The sequence below is a fragment of the Mobula birostris genome, chromosome 12 (genome assembly GCF_030028105.1).
Source record: "Mobula birostris isolate sMobBir1 chromosome 12, sMobBir1.hap1, whole genome shotgun sequence".
Taxonomy (NCBI): Eukaryota; Metazoa; Chordata; class Chondrichthyes; order Myliobatiformes; family Myliobatidae; genus Mobula; species Mobula birostris.
Genome location: NC_092381.1, coordinates 112238326 through 112259302, shown reverse-complemented (window position 1 = coordinate 112259302; position 20977 = coordinate 112238326). Strand labels below are relative to the sequence as shown.

At 46.7% G+C, this 20977-nt stretch overlaps 1 protein-coding gene across 1 annotated transcript in view; it reads left to right on the top strand.

Annotated features, from left to right (window-relative positions):
- The first annotated feature begins 2230 nt into the window (after positions 1-2230).
- LOC140206246 (protein numb homolog) overlaps positions 2231-20977 on the top strand; it is an 86558-nt gene continuing 67811 nt past the window's right edge. The window contains exon 1 of the mRNA XM_072274565.1: positions 2231-2380. Within this exon, the coding sequence (XP_072130666.1) occupies positions 2231-2380 (150 nt within the window). The remainder of the gene's footprint in view (positions 2381-20977) is intronic.

The window sequence follows — 20977 nt, the reverse complement described above, 5'->3', positions numbered from 1 at the left end:
CTGTGTGTTACTCAAGGTTTTCAGCATCTGCAGAATCTCTTGAGACTGTTTAGTAGTCAATGTCGCACCAAGTTCAAGTTTAATTCCCATGTCTACAGCTAAACGAAACTGTGTTCTGCCGGGGGTCAAGGTGCAAACACAGTACATTCAGTCACACACACCATATATACTAACGATAGCACATCCAGTCACAGATAATATTGTTAGCGCTAGGCCGTAATATTATAGTGTCAGCCTCCCCCACCACCCGACCCAGGAGGTGAAAGTGTTAATGTGCGCTGAACCGCCGACAGAATCTGAATCAGGTTTAATATCACCGGCATATGTCGCGAAATCTGTTGACTTTGCAGCAGCTGTCCAATGTAATACATGATAATAGAGAGAAAACTGAATTACAGTAATTGTCTATATTAAATAGTTAAATATGTAGTGAAGAAATAGGAAATAAAAAAGTAGTGAGGTAATGTTCATGGGTTTGGTGTTCATTCAGAAATCTGATAACTTTGGGGACGAGGCTGTTCCCGATACACTGACTGTGTACCTTCAGGCTCTTGTACCTCCTCCCTGACGGTAGCAATGAGAACAGGGCATGACCTGGGTGATGGGGGTCTTTAATTACGTACATCAATTTTCTGAGTCATCGCTCCTTGAAGATGACCAGGATACTACAGAGGCTAGTACTCATGATGGAGCTGACTAATTTTACAATTCTCTGCAGCTTACTACAATCCCATGCTGTAGCCCCCGCCCCCCCATACCAGACAGTGATGCAGAATACTACATTTTGTTGCTTTCCCTGCAGGTGAGATTGCTGGCGGACAGTGTAGATGAGATCGCTGTAAGAATGTTGTTTGTTTAACAGTAAGCACTCGAGCGGAATTATTATGACTTAATCAAATCATACCGCTTTGCCTAATTTCATCTGGCCTGCCTTCAGTGTATGCCTGAGTGCAGATGCATCGAGGGGTGGGGGAGCGTAGGGAAGAGAGATCTCTATCTCACTGGCAGCCTGTGCCCAGACTACGAGTTGCTCGACGTGCACTCCAGTAACTGCCAATCAATCGTCTGGATGAAGCAGCAAACTGCAAACGTTAATCTGGAGAGTACTCAGCATGGTGAGAGTGAGCGGTGTGAGACTGGAGACTGGGAACTACAGTCCAAATACTTCAGGCTCCCAGAGTTGCTCTTGTTGTTCAGTGGTTCAATTTGATATCAGAGAATGTTTACAAATATACAATCTGAAATCCTTACAGACAGCCACAAAACAGAATAAGAAGGCCAAAATAATGAACAGCAGAAAATGTTAGAACTCCAAAGCCCTCCCTCCCCACCACAAGCAATAACAAATCCCCCAAAGACACTGTGATCTAGAGTCCATGAAAAGCTGCAGCCCATCCCAACACCTTGGCATCTCAGACTGACTCTCTCTCTCACACTAGCAAGGGAAAGAGAGATATCGCCCCTGCAACAATGAGAGGGGAGAGCAACAGCTCATTGCTTCGATGTTACTACCTGCCTTGTCGCTTGCCCAAGTTCCCCAACTCGAAGATCAGCAGACTCTCAATCGCCATCAAGAGAGAGAGAATGCAGGAGTCATCTTCCAACAGCAGTCCACACCACCTACCTGCCTGCTGTCTCGATCTTTCAATCCCCCACCAGGCTTCAGTCAGCAACTCCGGCGAGGAACCAGGGCATCCACAGGGCCCGCGCCCCAAAGGCGCGCATCTTCCGGGGCAAACTGGAGATATCGAACCGCTAGGCCGCGCGGCAAGTCTGTGACTGAGAACCCACCGCCCATGGAGAAGCGTAGACTGCGATGTAGCTGTAGGTCGCACACTCCGACAGGGCCCCAGCCACCTCGAAACGAAAGGAAAGACAGGAGAAAAGAAGAAGAAGATGCTGTTTTGCAGATGAACTAGAAGAAGTAGCCTGGATCTGCAAAAAGCTCTGGCACCATCACTGACAAAGTCAAAAGTCAAGGTCAAGTTCATATGCAAATACATGTCTGCGTAGGTGTAACAAAAGACTTACCAGCACCAGCACAGGCGCGTAGCATCAGATAAGCTGCATTCACAAGAAAAAGATATTAAGTTATTATCACGGGAAAGAACACGATGAAAACACAAAATCCATTTCAGTGCAAAGTGGCCCTAAGACAGGGGAACAGAATTAGGCTGTTTGGCCCATCAAGTCTGCTCCTCCATTTGATCATGACTGCAGGGCCAATCACATGAGCAATCATGTTGTCAAGTTCATCGATGACGCGACTGTGCTGGACCTCATCACCAGCATAGAGGCGGCCGACAGAGAGGAGGTGGAAGAGCTCGAGGCCTGGTGCCAGGAAAGTTACATCTTCCTCAATGTCAACAAGACAAAGGAGGTTGTTACCGACTCGGGAGAACTCGCACCACTCGCATCCCTCTTTACTTCAGCAGCATGCCAGTGGAAACTGCGAGAAGTTTCAAACTCCTGGGAGTGCTCATCTCACACAACCTCTCATGGCCCCAGAACATATCCTCCACAATCAGGAAAGCTCACCAGTGCCTCTGCTTTCTGAGGAGGCTGAAGAGAGCTGGACTTTGCACATCTATGCTCATGTCATTCTACAGATATGCAGTAGAGAGCATCCTAACATGCTGCAACGCTGCACGGTATGGAAACTGCACTGCGTGCACAGAAAGCCTCTGCAACCAGTTGTCTTCATCGGCAAGAGTGTGTTCTATGTACACAGAAAGGTGCTGGAAAAGAACCAGTAACAACATGAAGGATTCCACCCACCCTGCTCATGGACTGTTTGTCCCACTCCCATCAGGGAGGAGGCTATGTAGCATCCATGCCAGGACCACCGAACTCAAAAACAGTTACTACTTACCCCAAGCAGTGAGGCTGATCAACACCTCCACCCGCTAATTCACCCCTCCACACCCCCAACCACCATGACATACACACCATCTAGTTACTTTATGTACAATTACTCAAAGTTCAAAGTAAATTTATGATCAAAGTTCATATATGTCACCATATACAACCCTGAGATTCATTTTCTTGTGGGCATACTCAATAAATCTATAGAATACTAACCATAACCGAATCAATCTATAAAACAGTTTCTTGTATATTATGTTTGATAGGGTTGCTGTTTTATTTACTTTTTATTGTTTTTGTTTGTGTTTTTTTGTGCAGTGTCAGATCCGGAGTTACAATGATTTTGTTCTCCTTTACATTTGAGTACAGAAGAATGACAATAAGCAGTCTTGGATTTTGTACCTGTGTTTGTCTGAATACAGGTTGTTCCTCATGAGCTGTGTCGTGTGACGTGAATGATCACAATCTTACCCGTGACCATGATTGTTCTTGGCAAGTTTTTCTGCAGAACTGGTTTACCGTTGCCTCTGGGCAGTGTCTTTACAAGACGGGTGACCCCAGCCATTATCAATACTCTTCGGAGATTGTCTGCCTGGTGTCAGTCGTCACATAACCAGGACTTGTCATCTGCACCAGCTGCTCGTACGACCATCCACCACCTGCTCCTGTGGCTTCACGTGACCCTGATCAGGGGGTGGGGGGTCTAAGGAGCAACTTGACGTACCGTCACCACACCACTGATATTGATTCAGACTCTGCCTGATGTTATTTGAGGACTTAATTCCAAGCTGTCTAGAGTCCTGCGAGAGTCAGCAGTGGGTGGGCTGGGTTAGTGGTTTCTAGAGTCTCTGTGGAGCTCTGTTAGCTGGGTTGTTTGTGGTTTAATAGCTGGAGGCCTAGATGGTTGCCCTAGTTTTCAAGGTGTTATCAATCACTTTCTAACTGGAGCTGCTGCAGATTTTTTTTCCCCTGGTGCTTTTCCACTTTCTCCTGCAAGCCATCACCCTCCATTCCACTGTTAGCTCTGTCTTGTTGCCTCGTTCCCAAGCTGTAACTTCTGCGTCAGTTCTGGCCCTATGTTGGACATTATTACCGGGGAACCGCCATACCTTTGGGCTTTCCGGGCAAAAGGGCCCCAATTCGTGATCCTGCCCAGTGGATCCTGCCCAGTCCATCACGGGGTAAAGCCCTCCCCATCTCTGAGCACATCTACATGAAATGCTGTCACAGGAAAGTGGCATCCATCATCGGGGACCCCCTCCACCCAGGACATGCTCTCTTCTCGCTGCTGCCATCAGGAAGAAGGTACGGGAGACCCAGGACTCACACCACCTGGTTCAGAAACAGTTACTACCCCTCAATCATCAGGCTCTTGAACCAGAGAGGGTAACATCACGCAACTCCACTTGTCCCATCATTACAATGTTCCCACAACCAATCGACTCACTTTCAAAGGACTCTTCATCTCGTGTGCTCGATATTTATTGCTTATTTACTTATTATTATTATTTCTTTTGTATTTGACCAGTATGTTGTCTCCTGCAATCTGGTGTTCAACACCCAAGTTGGATGTTCTTCCATTAACTTTGTAATGGTTATTATACCATTGACAATGCCCACAAGAAAATTGAATCTCGGGTGTATATGGTGGCATATATGAAGTTCGATATTGAGATCAGAGTTTTCCTTCTATATGGGTTGCCAACCAGGACTGCCGAGCTCTATCTGCCCGAAGCAACTGGTTTTAAGGCACTAGTAACCTGCCCTTGCCGCTTCTCCTGTCAGTAGAAGCAGTTCCACTAGGCTTGGTAGCTAAGCCACACGTGAAGGCCAGGAGCTGGACTTGTTTGTCAGAGACTATTTGAGGCACACCCTACTGGGGGCATTTAATAGTTAGTGGGAGCTTGTCCCCACTACCCCCACCCCCGGCCAGAACAAGCTTAAGGAACCCTTAAAGTGTTGCACTGGATTTTCATTATCTGCAGAACTTCTTGTGCTTGTCAGTCTTTACTGTGTGTGATTCTATTGTATATCTTTAATATCACAGTCTGTACAACCTGAAACCGCAAAACAAAGGAACCCCGTAGAATGATAGAAACATCCTGTGGCTGATAATGAATCTCAAGCTTGTATATGACATACATACTTCGGTAATAAATTAACTTTGAACTTCAACTCTATGCCAGCCTGCAATGGTTAAAGATGTAGCAGAGAGTACATAATGCCTGGCTGCATCACAGCCTAGTGTGGAAACACTAATGCCTTTGAATGGAAAAGCCTACAAAAAGTAGTAGACTGGGTCCAGTCCATCACAGGTAAAGCCCTCCCCACCATTGAACACATCTACATGAAACATTGCTGCAGGCAAGCAGCATCCATCATCAGGGACAACACCACCCTCCCCAGGACATGCTCTCCTCTCGCTGCTGCTATCAGGAAGAAGGTACTGGAGCCAGTAGATTCAGGAACAGTTACTACCCCTCAACCATCAGGCTCTAGAATAAAAGGGGATAACTACACTTACTAGCCCTTCCATTGAGAAGCTCCTACAACCAATTATCTCACGTTAAGGACTGTATCTTGCTATTTCATGCTCTCATTACTATTTATTTGGACAGTCTGTTGTCTTCTGCATCACAGCCTTTGATCCTGTTATAGTTACTATTCTATAGATTTTCTGAGTATGCCCTCAGGAAAATGAATCTCGGGGTAATATATAGTGACATGTATGTACTTTGATAATAAATTTGACTTTGGCCAGCACCTTGAACTTGTATCCTCTCACCTCAGTGAACTGTAGAAGGCACAGTTAGACTTTGCTATCCCTGGACTATCACAATGCTTCCAAGCCTAGGGACATTCTAAGTGGGGATCTGCTCTAAGTGGTAGAGAAAACCTGCAGATGCTGAAAATCCAAGCAACACACACAGAGTGCTGGAGGAACTCAGCAGGCCAGGTAACATCTAGGAAAAGAATTAACAGTCAACATTTCAGGCCAAGTGTGTTGTCCACTCTATCTCATGGTTTTCTGTGCCGCAGGAAGGTCACGTTCCAAGTGAGTTTCACCTGCCTCCATTCGGAGGATTGTGCACGTCACCAGGACCTAACCGTACAATTTTGGTCTGCATGGAGGCTATAGAGGAGGTTCACGAGAATGAAAGGGTTAATATATGAGAAGTGTTCGATGATTCTAGGCCTGTATTAACTAGAATTTAGAAGAATGGTGGGGGGGCTGGAATCTCATTAAAACCTATCAGATATTGAAAGGCCTAGATATGGGATACAACTGGATGAGTCAACTGTGCGAGACAACAAGACATTGCTAATGGCATATGTACAGTTGCTCAAAAATTGAAAAGTTTATGAAGAGATTCCTTTTTGTAAAAAGTTGAAAACAAATATCAAAGGAGAATCAATCTACAATGAGCTCAAAATGTATATTGAGAATAAAAGTATTCTGATTAGGAACATGGTTTCTTGTGTAATAGATGGAGCACCGTATATGACAGATCACCATGCTGGTTTACCAGCAATCCATTGTGCAATTCATCGTCAACATCTCGCAGCCAAAAACCTTAGCTAGTGACTTCTTCAAGCATAGCTTTTGCAGTATCTGCTATCAACAAAATTAAAGCTCACCCATTAAATAGCAGATTATTTCACCAGTTATGCCAAGATAACAATGAAGAGTTTGAATGCTTGCTTCTTCACACTGAAGTGTGTTGGCTCTCAAAAGGCTGCTGCTTAAAACATTCCTTAGATCTCTTGACACTGAGCTTGAATTTTTCCTCAAAGTTGACAAGAGGTTGGGAAACAAGATTGAACTTACACTTGGAGATATGGCTTACCTCGCCGACCTGTATGACAGAATGAACATTCTAAATATGAAACTGCAGGGTGAGAACTTCAATTTAATCCTGACAAAAAGTGCAATGTCCACTTTCATCAGAAAACTGGAAATATATAAGCAAACAATGAGAGAAGAATGTTTTCACAGCAAGAAGAAATTATCGAAATTAAGAGTGATGAAGCAAAAATGCTTTTAAAAAATGTCAGCTTTTGTGATATGTGGCTAGACTGTCATATGAAGTTTCCTGCTCTTTGGAGAAGAGCCAGACTGCTTTTCATTGCATTTCCATCCTCCTACCTTGTTGAAAGAGGCTTCAGTGCAGTGAACCACATCCTCACAAAAAACAGACGTCGTTACACGTGGGGACTTGGGCTTTTGCTGTCATAACTTGAACCAGATATTCCAACTCTTCCTAAGAACCATCAAGGTCAAGGATCACATTGATATGGAAGCTGCTGTACAGCACACAGGTACTGTGCAAGCTAGGTTTACAGACAAATAAAATTTTAAAGCAGAATCACTTTTCTCATGTTAGGATATGTTAGACATGATTTTTACACTATGGTGGGGGGCGGTTCTGGAAAGTATATTGTGCCTAAGAGGGGCATTGGCAAGTATGAAGGTGCTTTGGGGGGTGTTAGGACAAAGTGGATGTGGAGAGGATGTTTACTGTAGTTTTGGAGATACAGCGTGGGATTGGCCATTCCAGCTCCTGGGGCCACGTCACCCAGCAACCCCCAAATTAACCCTAAACAATTTACAATTACCGGTGAATCGACTAACTGTGGGAGGAAACTGGAGCACCTGGAGGAAACCCACACAGTCCGCAGAGAGAACATATAGACTGCTTAGGGACGATGTCAGATCTGAACTCTGACCTGTTCTAGCAGCATGCTAGCTGCTCCCCTACCATGGTGCCCACATGGCGGAGGAGTCAGCAACGGAGGATGCAACCTCAGACCACAAAGATGCAGATGCTTCTTCCAACAGAGATGTTTTGTAACTTTGAAACATTAAACTAATTCAGAGGAAGACATGGGAGTCTGACATGTGTGACTTCACTCATGTCACATGGCAGCATCATGACATAGGCAATTCACGTATTTTTGCATGCAACTTGTAGTGAATTATTTAAACAAACAACAGTGCTTAATCAACAACATATTTGCAAGATAACACAAATACTACTGATGTATGGTACTAAGCTTGTTATAGCCGGGGGTGGTAACGAGAATAAGCTCCCACTATCTATTAAATGCTCCCAATGGCGTGAGATCCAAACAGCCTCTGGCAGCCAAGTCCAGCTCCTGGCCTACACATGAAGCTTAGCTAGTGGAACCATTTCTACTGACAGGAGGAGGGGTAAAGGTGGGTTACTGGTGCCTTAAAACCAGTTGCTTCGGGCAGATGGGGCTCATCAGCTGTTATTGGCAGCTCATCTAGGAGAAGGAAAACTCTGATCTCAGACCTCCGCTACCTTGCGACTATACCCACTCATGAGGGAAGGATTTGGGAGTAAACCCCCGGGGGGAAAATCCAGAGCTGGGGTCCCTACCCTGTGTTAAGTTCAACACTGCTGGTACCATACTGTATCAGTCTCTGTCGTTCCTTTGGGTTCACCAGATGTGTTGAGAGGGGGAACCTGTCACACGGGCAACAGCTCACTCTCCGTATCGTACTGCCCTGGCTTGTGTATCTAGACAACTGGGATGCAATATCCATGGTCGACCCTGACCTACGGAGGCCTCAGTTAAATACGCAGCAAGGAGGAATTTCTTTAGCCAGAGACTGGTGAACCTGTGAATTGTTTGTTGTGGAGGTCGAGTCATTGAGTATGTTTAAAACCAAGGTTGATAGGAAATTGGGTTTGAGAGGTAAAATAAATCAGCCATGATGGAACGGCAGAGCAGACTCGATGGGCCAAATGGCCTAAATCGGGGTTCCCAGGTTGGGGTCCACAGACCCCTCAGTTAATGGTAGGGGTCCATGGCATAGACCCTGCAGTAATTCTATTCCTATGTTTTATGGTCAGTCCGCCCCAGAGTGTGGGCGTCTACCGACTCTGATCAGTGCTTGGCTGTATAGAGGCCCAGACATCTCTGCAGGACCACCCAGCAGTGGTTCTGGACCCCTTCTCTCCCTTGCGCAAAGAACATGGTTGTTGCGGAACACGGGAGACTCTGCAGATGCTGGAAGCCCAGAGTGACACACGCAGCACGCTGGAGGAACTCAGCAGGTCAGGCAGCACCTACAGAGGGGAATAAACAGTCAACGTTTCGGGCCGAGACCCTTCACCAGGACTGGAGAGGAAAGGGGGTAGGTGCCAGAATAAGAATAACCTGCGAAATCAAGACTGACTGGGGTGAGTTAACGCGCCCCAGGGAACCGTGTTCTACGTCCCCTTTGGACACTGCCCTCCGTTCTCGTTTCATCCTTCCAACAGCTTAGCGGCTCGCCTCTGGATCCAGTGCGACCTCGCTGATGGGTGGGGGGGGCGGTCAGGAAGCTGTCACCTAGAGCAGAGCGCGCTGTGGCCAGGATGGGGGCCTTGTGCTCGGTCTGATCGCACTGCAGCAGTACAATACCAGGATCAGGAACAGTTACCTCCCCATCTGGCTCATGAACATAAGGGGGTAGTTTCACTCACCATCATTGAAATGTTCCCCCAAGCTATGGACTCACTTTCCAGGACTCTTCGTCTCATGTTCCTGATATTTATTGCTTTTTTTTGTATTTGCATAGTTTATTGTCTCTTGCACACTGATTGCCTTGTTGGGTGCAATCTTTCAGTGATTCTGTATGGTGTTTCTTGGAGTTACTGAGTCTGCCTGCAAGAAAAAGAATCTCATGGTTGTATATAATGGCCTATACAGTACGTACTTTGATGATCAGTTTACTTTAAACGTGAACTTTGAACTTGATTTTATGCAGCAACCAATTAACTGTAAAGCTTTAGAGAGGGTGTGGAGGAGGTTTATCGGGAAACTGCCTGGATGACAGAGCATACTTTATGAGTATAGGTTGAGTGAGCTCAGTCTTTTCTCTTTGGAGCGGAGGAGAATGAGCTGACTCTCCCTTCCCCCCCATTCTCCCCCCCCCCCCCTTCCTCCTCCCTTCTACCTCTTTGTTTTCTGAAGAAACTCATCTGGGAGTCATATGCAATGAAAATCACAATTATTTCCCTTGAATCAGTACTCCTCCTGTGTTTGACACATCCATCCTCCTCAAGTTTATTTTCAGGACTAGATTAACTGTCTGAAGTGAAGCTGGTTAGAATGGAGTTTCAGCCCCCCCAGCGGTGGGAATGGATTAATGCTGAGATCTTCCTTCGTGGTAGGCACATTCCAGGTCAGGGAATTTCTGGAGTGCTCCAGGGTAGAGACATTCTGGAGTGAACTTCCTTTGGTGAATCCATGTAGTGCCATTATTGAAGCAAAGTGGCCCTGTTTCCCTGGACTACTGCCATCCAACCACAGGCAGTTGTAATGCTGGACAGGGTTTGGAGAGGGTTCGGGGAGGGTGCAGTACTGAGCTGCAGAGCAGTGACTCATTTATTGGCCTGACTGTTAACAATCCCGAGCCATGAGTTCAAATCCCACCAAGGCCCCTAAATTTTTAAACTTAATGTTCTAAGTAACTTTACTACCAAAGTATATTTATGTTACTCAAACACAAGGAATTCTACAGATACTGGAAATTCAAGCAACACACATCAAAGTTGCTGGTGGAACACAGCAGGCCAGGCAGCATCTCTAGGAAGAGGTACAGTCGACGTTTCCGGTGCTCCCGATGTGGCCTTCTATATATTGGCGAGACCCGACGCAGACTGGGAGATCGTTTTGCTGAACAGCTATGCTCTGTCTGCCAGAGAAAGCAGGATCTCCCAGTGGCCACACATTTTAATTCTACATCCCATTCCCATTCTGACATGTCTATCCATGGCCTCCTCTACTGTAAAGATGAAGCCACACTCAGGTTGGAGGAACAACACCTTATATTCCATCTGGGTAGCCTCCAACCTGATGGCATGAACATTGACTTCTCAAACTTCCGCTAATGTCCCACCTCCCCCTCATACCCCATCTGTTATTTATTTATTTACTCATTCTTATTTCTCTCTCTCCTTTTTCTCCCTCTGTCCCTCTCACTATACCCCTTGCCCATCCTCTGGGTTCCCCCCCACTTTTCCTCCTCCCTGGGCCTCCTGTCCCATGATCCTCTCATACCCCTTTTGCCAATCACCTGTCCAGCTCTTGGCTCCATCCCTCCCCCTCCTGTCTTCTCCTATCATTTTGGATCTCCCCCTCCCCCTACCACTTTCAAATCTCTTACTAACTCTTCCTTCAGTTAGTCCTGACGAAGGGTCTCGGCCTGAAACGTCGACTGTACCTCTTCCTAGAGATGCTGCCTAGCCTGCTGCGTTCACCAGCAACTTTGGTTTATGTTACCCAATACCATTTTGAGATGTGTTTTCTAGCAGGCATTCATAAAGAATTCCAATACAATCAATGAAAAACTACACACACTGACAAAAGCAATGTGCAAAAGAAAACAATCTGTGCAAATACAAAAATAATAATAAGTTAAAAAAATACTGAAAACGTAAGTCTTTTCATCAAAGGTGGATTAAATTAAGGTTAGTTTGCCAAATCGAAGGTGGTGACGAATCAATCTACAGGAGGGAGATTGAAAATGTGGCTGTGTGGTGCCATAACAACAACCTCTCACTCATTGTCAGTACGACCAAGGAGCTGATTATTGACTTAAGGAAGAGGAAACCAGAGGTCCATGAGCCAGTCCTCGTCAGAGGTGGAGAGGGTCAGCAACTTTAAATTCCTCAGTGTTACTATTTCAAGGGACCTGTCCTGGGCCCAGCATGTAAACACCATTACAAAGAAAGCACAGCAGCACCTCAACTTCCTCAGCAGTTTGCAAAGATTCAGCACGACATCTAAAGCTTTGACAAACTTCAAACAGTGTGTGGTGGAGGGTGTATTGACTGGCTGCAGCAGAGTTCAAAGTAAAATTTACTATCGGAGTACAGATATGTCACCACATACAACCCCGAGATCCTTTTTCTGTCCGCAAACTCTGCAAATTTGCAGAACAGGGACTGTAAACAAGCTGTGCAAATGCAGATAATAAATAAATAACAATAAATAATGAGTCTGAAATAAGATAAGAGAGTCCTTAAATAAGTATAGTTACCCCCTTTTGTTCAAGAACCTGAGCAAAAGGCGATAACTACACTGAGTGGTATGGAAACAACAACACCCTTGAATGGAAGATCTTACAAAAATAGTGGACACAGCCCAGTCCATCATGGGTAAAGCTCACCCCAGCACTGAGCACATCTTTAAAGAGCGTTGTCACAGGAAAGCAGCATCCATCATTGGGGACCCCCTCCATGCTCGTCTCTCACCGCTGCCATCAGGCAGAAGGTACAGGAGCCTCAGGACCCAAACCACCAGGTTCAGGGATAGTTACTGCTCTTCAAACAAAAGGGAGAACTTAACTCAACTTCACTCGCCCCATCACTGAAATGTACCCACAACCTATGGAGCCACTTTGAAGGGCTCTTCGTCTTATGTTCATGATATTTATTTATTATTGTTATTATTTTTGTATTTTGTACTTGCACAGCCTGTTGTCTTTTGCATATTGGTTGTTCATCTTAGAACAAGAGGTACTGCAGACGCTGGAAATCTAGAAAAATGCACACAATGCACTGGAGGAGCTCAGCAGGTCCTGGTGAAGGGTCTCGGCCCGAAACGTCAACTGTTTATTCCCGTCCATGGATGCTGCCTGGCCTGCTGAGTCCCTCCCGCACTGTATGTGCATTGGCTGTTTGTCCGCCCTGTTGGCTGTGGTCTTTCATTGAATTGTTTCTTGGATTTGTTGAGCAAAACAAATCGTAGGTTTGTATATGGTGACATCTATGTACTTTGATAATAAGTCTACTTTCTTCTTCAGGCTCTAAAGTGGGTCTGTAGATTGTGGGATCAGTTCAGTGTTGTGGTGAGTGAAGTTATCCACACTGGTTCAGGAGCCTGATGGTTGAGGGGTAATAACTGTTCCTGAACCTGGTGGTGTGGGACCTGAGGCTCATTGTGGGGAGTGAAGTTATCCACACTGGTTCAGGAGTCTGATGGTTGTGGGGTGATAACTGTTCCTGAACCTGGTGGTGTGGGACCTGAGGCTCATTGTGGTGAGTGAAGTTATCCACACTGGTTCAGGAGCCTGATGGTTGTGGGGTAATAACTGTTCCTGAACCTGGTGGTGTGGGACCTGAGGCTCATTGTGGTGAGTGAAGTTATCCACACTGGTTCAGGAGCCTGATGGTTGAGGGGTAATAACTGTTCCTGAACCTGGTGGTGTGGGACCTGAGGCTCATTGTGGTGAGTGAAGTTATCCACACTGGTTCAGGAGCCTGATGGTTGTGGGGTAATAACTGTTCCTGAACCTGGTGGTGTGGGACCTGAGGCTCATTGTGGTGAGTGAAGATATCCACACTGGTTCAGGAGCCTGATGGTTGTGGGGTAATAACTGTTCCTGAACCTGGTGGTGTGGGACCTGAGGCTCATTGTGGTGAGTGAAGTTATCCACACTGGTTCAGGAGCCTGATGGTTGAGGGGTAATAACTGTTCCTGAACCTGGTGGTGTGGGACCTGAGGCTCATTGTGGTGAGTGAAGTTATCCACACTGGTTCAGGAGCCTGATGGTTGAGGGGTAATAACTGTTCCTGAACCTGGTGGTGTGGGACCTGAGGCTCATTGTGGTGAGTGAAGTTATCCACACTGGTTCAGGAGCCTGATGGTTGTGGGGTAATAACTGTTCCTGAACCTGGTGGTGTGGGACCTGAGGCTCATTGTGGTGAGTGAAGTTATCCACACTGGTTCAAGAGCCTGATGGTTGTGGGGTAATAACTGTTCCTGAACCTGGTGGTGTGGGACCTGAGGCTCGTTGTGGTGAGTGAAGTTATCCACACTGGTTCAGGAGCCTGATGGTTGTGGGGTAATAACTGTTCCTGAACCTGGTGGTGTGGGACCTGAGGCTCATTGTGGTGAGTGAAGTTATCCACACTGGTTCAGGAGCCTGATGGTTGTGGGGTAATAACTGTTCCTGAACCTGGTGGTGTGGGACCTGAGGCTCATTGTGGTGAGTGAAGTTATCCACACTGGTTCAGGAGCCTGATGGTTGTGGGGTAATAACTGTTCCTGAACCTGGTGGTGTGGGACCTGAGGCTCGTTGTGGTGAGTGAAGTTATCCACTCTGGTTCAGGAGCCTGATGGTTGTGGGGGTAATAACTGTTCCTGAACCTGGTGGTATGGGACCTGAGGCTCATTGTGGTGAGTGAAGTTATCCACACTGGTTCAGGAGCCTGATGGTTGTCAGGTAATAACTGTTCCTGAACCTGGTGGTGTGGGACCTGAGGCTCATTGTGGTGAGTGAAGTTATCCACTCTGGTTCAGGAGCCTGATGGTTGTGGGGTAATAACTGTTCCTGAACCTGGTGGTGTGGGACCTGAGGCTCATTGTGGTGAGTGAAGTTATCCACACTGGTTCAGGAGCCTGATGGTTGAGGGGTAATAACTGTTTCTGAACCTGGTGGTGTGGGACCTGAGGCTCATTGTGGTGAGTGAAGTTATCCACACTGGTTCAGGAGCCTGATGGTTGTGGGGTAATAACTGTTCCTGAACCTGGTGGTGTGGGACCTGAGGCAGGAGATGGCAGCAGCGAGAAGTAATTGATTAAAGCTGATTTTTTTTTCTCAAATAAGCATCTCTAATTGTGGGAACAAGGGGTTCTGGGAATGCAGGTCCATAATTCTTTGGAAGTGACATCATAGGTAGATAAGGTTGTAAAGAAAGTTTTTGGTGCATTGGCCTTCATAAGTCAAAGCATTGAGTACAGGAGATGGGATGTTATGTTGAAATTGTATAGGACTTTGGTGAGGCCTAATTTGTAGTATTGTGTGCATTTCTGGTCACCTACCTACAGAAAAGATGTCAGTAATGTTGGAAGAGTGCAGAGAAAATTTACAAGGATGTTGCCGAGACTTGAGGACCTGAGGTACAGGGAAAGATTGAACAGGTTGGGACTTTATTCCCTAGAGTGTAAAAGAATGAGGGGAGATTTGATAGAGCTATACAAAATTATGAGGGGTATAGATAGGGTAAATGCAAACAGCAATGAGCGCTGGGTGCAGAATTCCCTTAACTAGAACATAAATCACAGGGAACCCATGCAGGTCAAAATCAAAAACTAATCACTTAAGAACGAGAAGCAGAATGAAACCATATTCATATAATGAGCACTACGCCAAACGCAGTGACAGCATAAAAATAGTCATAAACAAACCCAAATAATTGTCATTCAGGTGTGTCAAGACCTGCCTCTGCCCAGTGCCCGTCCCCCGCCGCAGGTCCAAAGGGCTCATGACAGCGAGAGGCATGGAGGCCTCCTCCGGCGAGAGAGTTGTGCACCAAGTTGCTGGGAGCTCTGTTCACATCACGGACGACCTCACCCGGTCCCTCAATATCACCTCCCTAAACAAGAAGGCACAGCAATGTCTCCACTTCCTGAGGAGATTGAGGGGGTAGCCCAGAATCGGACTGGTAGTCCCTACAAAGGACTGTGGGAATGGCTGAGATGACCATAGGGGTCTCCCTACCGTCCATCGGGGACATTTATCAGGAGCACCGCATACACAGGGTCCTTAGTATTATTAAGGAACCCACCCATCCATCCAGCATCCTCTTTGACTTTCTACCATCAGGCAGGAGACTCCGATGCATAAAAACAAGAACGGTCAGGATGGGAAACAGTTTCTTCCCTCAGGCCATTAGGCTTCTGAACTCCCTGCCTCATCACATCGTTTAGTCTGTCCTGTACCTGACAATATTTAATTTATGCACTTTACTGTGTTTATTTATGTATAATTCACCTGTATATTTTATCCTTACTTTCCTAATTTATTGTGTGTTATACGTATGTCTGTGTACAATTGTGTTTTACACCCTGGTTTAGAGAAACGTCTCGTTTGGGTGTATACATATACTTAGTTAAATAGTCATAGTCATACTTTATTGATCCCGGGGGAAATTGGTTTTCATTACAGTTGCACCATAAATAATAAATAGTAATAGAACCATAAATAGTTAAATAGTAATATGTAAATTATGCCAGTAAATTATGAAATAAGTCCAGAACCAGCCTATCGGCTCAGGGTGACTGACCCTCCAAGGGAGGAGTTGTAAAGTTCGATGGCCACAGGCAGGAATGACTTCCTATGACGCTGTGTGCTGCATCTCGATGGAAATGACAGTAAACTTGACTGTGGTCTAGGTGCTGGTCAATGGGACTTGGCAGGGTAATGGTTTAGCACAGACTTGATGGGCTGAAGGGCCTGTTTCTATGCTCTATGACTTTGTAATAAACCAAGAGGATGGGGTGGGGTGCGTTCAGAATGTCTGGGATGAAAAGGGAGATGAGTGTGTCTGGGTGTTGGTTAGCAGAGAAATATTGCTCCTGTGCTGAGTGACACTGTGATTGTCCTTTTGCAAGGAATGTTAATGAACCAGTTGGGCCTTTACAATATGTTAGTTTTATAGTGAGTTATTAATAGCAGAAGTTTATTTTATTAACGAATTCTTCAACATGCTGCCTGCTGTGCTGTGGTTCAAAGTCCAAAGTAAATGTATTATCAAAGTACATATATGTCACCATGTACAACCCTGAGGTTCATTCACAAACAAGAGAAAATCTGCAGGTGCTGGAAATAAAAGCAACACACACAAAATGCCGGAGGAACTCCACAGGCCACGCAGCATCTGTGGGAAAGAGTGAACAGTCAATTTTTCGGGCTGAGACCCTTCATCGGAACTGGAGAAAAAAGATGAGGAGTCAGAATAGGGAGGTGGGGGAGGGGAGGAGGAAGTACAAGGCGGTAGGTGAAACCGGGAGCGGGGAGGGGTGAAGTGAAGAGCTGGGAAATTGAATGGTGAAAGAGATAACGGGCTGGAGAAGGGGGAATCTGACAGGAGAGGACAGAAGGCCATGGAAGAAAGGGAGGAGCAGCAGAAGGGGACGATGGGTGGGTAGGAAGATAGGATGAGAGAGGGAAATAGGAATGGTGAGAGAAATGGGAAGGCCATTACTGGAAGTTTGAGAAATTGATGTTCATGCCATCAGGTTGGAGCTACTGAGAGGGAATGCAAGGCGTTGCCCGTCCAGCCTGAGTGTGGTCTCATCATGGCAGCAGAGGAGGCCACGGACTGACCTGTCAGACTGGGAATGGGAATGGGAGGTGGAATTAAAACGAGTGGCTGTGGCTGCTGGGAGATCCTGCTTTGTCTGGCAGATGGACCAAAGGTGCTTCTCCATCTGCCAGAACAGGCGGGATCTCCCAGTGGCCACCCATTTTAATTCCCTTTCCCATTTCTGAGATTTGTTGTCTTGCAGACATTCACAATAAATATAAGAACCACAATCTTGTGTTTTAAATTTTATTTTATTGAGATACAGCTCAGAATAGGCCCTTTGATCCCCGCCGCCCAGCAATTTGTGTTTGTCCATCATGTCTGACGACAACAGGAAACCTGTGCGGGGAGAGTTTTTAAAGTGGAAGAGCTGTTGCACTGGGAGAGTTCCACTCTCTACCTCAGACGTCTGAATCCAGTGGTGTGAACAAGTATCACAAACTGGGGCCTTCCTGGGTGGTAGTGTGTGACCATGACATCTGAGCTTTGTCATGTCCTTCGCTCTCTGCGAAGCGTTGCAGTAATACCGTCCTGGCTGTTGGATCTCATCTGCCCAGTCCGACACAATAGAATCAATGAAAGGCCACCCACAACAATATGCAGTAAATATTGAGAAAATGGAATGAAGAGTCCTTGAAAGTGAGTCCATAGTTTCTGGAAACAGTTCAGTGTTGGGGTGAGTGAAGTTATCTCCCCTTTGGTTTAAGAGCCTGATGGTTGAGGGGGTAATAAATGTTTCTGAACCTGTTGGAGTGGTCCTGAGGCTCCTGCATCTCCTTCCTGATAGATAGATACTCTATTGATTCCACAGTAGCATTACAAGTGCACAGATATACAAATATTAGAATAGAAGTAAGAAAGTATTTAAAAAAGTTACCACAAGCAGCCTTCCCCAGCTATAGGTTGACTCATTATAGCGCCTAATGGGCCGAGGGTAAGAATGACGTCATTTGGCGCTTTTTGGAGCAGCGACTGAGACAACAGCCTCCAGTGTGTTCAGATTGACTCCTATAACAGAGCCAGCCTTTCTAATCAGTTTATTGAGCCTGTTGTCTTCACCCGTGGTGATGCCACTGCCCCAGCACATCACCACATAGAAGATTGTACTGATGACAGCAAATGAGTAGAACATGTGAAGGAGAGGCCCGCATACCCCAATGGACCTCCTGTTTCCTCAGACGGCAGCAGTGTGGGCTGCATGGTGGGAGTCCTTTATGATGGATGCTGCTTGCTTGTGACAACACTCCTTGTAGATGTGCTCAGTGGAAGGGAGGACTTTGCCCATACTGGACTTACACGCCAGTCCTGTTTATGAACACCAGATCTAGCATTAGGGAGACTTATAAGTTGGATTTGCTGGTTGTGCCCTCTCTTATTACCCACTTCTGCCCTGGAAAACAGTGTCGGGCTGTCCAACCTATCAATGCCTGTCCAAAACACTTTTATCAAGTCAGCTCTCGTCCTCCTTCGCTCCAAAGAGAAAAGGCCCCGCTCACTCAACCTTTCCTGATAAGACGTGCTCTAATCCAGGCAGCATCCTGGTAAATCTCCTCTGCACCCTCTGTAGAGCTTCCATATCCTTCCTATAATGAGGTGACCAGAACTGAACACGATATTCCAGGTGTGGTCTAACCAGGGTTTTATACAGCTGCAACATTCCCTCAGGGCTCTTGAACTCAGTCCCTGACTTATGAAGGCCAACACATCGTACATCTTCTTGACCACCCTGTCATCTTTCACTGCAACTATCTTATACTAAATTGTGCAAAAAAGATATTTCAAGGAACTTCAGAGAAAGAGTTCTGGAGCTCAGGATCAAACTGGGACCCTAGGTAGGTAGTTGTTCTACCCACTGCACTACTGTGCTGCTGCTAGCCTAGTCTCTGCCCCTGCCCCTGGGGGCAAGAGTTGTGGTGTTAGGAGTCCTGAGGGGCAGAGGCCTGCACCTTCCCCTCCCACCTCCCATCTCAGTGAAGAAGCTCTGTCGCTGAAAATGGCTGCTGCGGTGCCACTTGCTGCCTACCATTGATTAGAGGCACAGTCTCTGCATCCTACCCACCTCCCAGCACCGAGGGAGGGTGATGGATTGGAGTCCCACTCCCGACAAACAACCAGTGCAGTACTGAGGGAGGGCCTCTCTGAACCTGAACCCCAGGTTAGGGACTTCTCTCCATTGCCATGGTGATTGATTCCTCAACCAACGTCACTGCCAGTACCTCATCAGCTCTCCCCTCTCTCCCCCTTCCCCTCTACCCCACCTCTCCTCTTTCCCTCTGACCTCTCTCACTCACCCTCTTTCTCCCGTTTGTTCTGTTCCCCAGCAACACCAGTTTCATATTTGTGTGTGTGTTTTTTTTGTGGCAGAAAATGTTTCGTTCTCACTTTCTGGAATGTTCCTCCATCTGCAATTAATTTTTTTCCAAGAGAAGAGAAATAATGACAAACTCATTTTTGGAGCTGTTTTGGAAGTCTGGTCCCCATATGCTTTTCTTTCTATATATATATAAATATATCTTTTTGTCTCTCTCTCTCTCTCCCTCTCTGTCTTTCTGTCTTGCTGTCTTCTATGTCTTTCTCTCCATCTTCCTGTCTCCCTCTCTCCCCCAAACTCCAGGGAGGAGAGAGTCAGTCTGTGATCTCCCAGACTCCCACAGATACTCTCTCCACACCCTCTCTCCCTGTCTCTCTCTCTCACACACACACACACACCTCCAAACTCCAGGGAGGAGGGAGTCGGTCTGTGATCTCTCTCTCTCTCTCTCTCTCTCTCTCTCTCTCCCTCTCTCTGTCTGTCTCTCTCTCTCTCCCTCCCTCCCTCCCTCCCTCCCTCTCCCCTCTCCGTCTCCCTCTCCTCCCTCTCTCATACACACCTCCAAACCCCAGGAAGGAGAGAGTCGGTCTGTGATCCTGTGATCTCTCTCTCTCTCTCTCTCTGTCCTCTCTCTCTCTCTCCCTCCCTCCCTCTCCCTCTCTCATACACACCTCCAAACCCCAGGGAGGAGAGAGTCGGTCTGTGATCCTGCGATCTCTCCATTCCCTCTCTCTACTCTCTCTCTCTCTCTCTCTCTCTCACACACACACACACACAAACACCTCCAAACTCCAGGGAGGAGTCAGTCTGTGATCTCCCAGACTCCCACAGACACTCTCTCCACACCCTCTCTCCCTGTCTCTCTCTCTCACACACACCTCCAAACCCCAGGGAGGAGGGAGTCGGTCTGTGATCTCTCTCTCTCTCTCCTCTCCCCCCTCCCTCCCTCCCTCTCCCTCTCTCATACACACCTCCAAACCCCAGGGAGGAGGGAGTCGATCTGTGATCTCTCTCTCTCTCTCTCTCTCTCTCCCTCCCTCTCTCCCTCTCTCTCCCTTCTCTCCTCTCTCTCTCCTCTCCCTCTCTCCCTCTCTCTCTCTCTCTATACACACCTCCAAACCCCAGGGAGGAGAGAGTCGGTCTGTGATCTCTCCATTCATTTTCTTTCTCTCTCTCTCTCTCTCTCTCTATCTATCTCTATCTCTATCTCTATCTCTATCTCTATCTCTATCTCTATCTCTATCTCTCTCTCTCTCTCTCTCTCTCTCTCTCTCTCTCTCTCTCTCTCTCTCTCTCTCTCTCTCTCTCTCTATCTCTATCTCTATCTCTCTCATATCCAAACCCCAGGGAGGAGAGAGTCGGTCTGTGATCTCTCCATTCATTTTCTTTCTCTCTCTCTCTCTCTCTCTCTCTCTCTCTATCTCTATCTCTATCTCTATCTCTATCTCTCTCTCTCTCTCTCTCTCTCTCTCTCTCTCTCTCTCTCTCTCTCTCTCTCTCTCTCTCTCTCTCTCTCTCTCTATCTCTATCTCTATCTCTCTATCTCTCTCATATCCAAACCCCAGGGAGGAGGGAGTCGGTCTGTGATCTCCCACAGACACTCTCTCCACTCCCTTGCCCCTGGGTCATTCGTTAAGAAAGTGTTTGGGCTGAAACTGGATCTACTGTGATGGGGAGGGAGAGGAGAGCA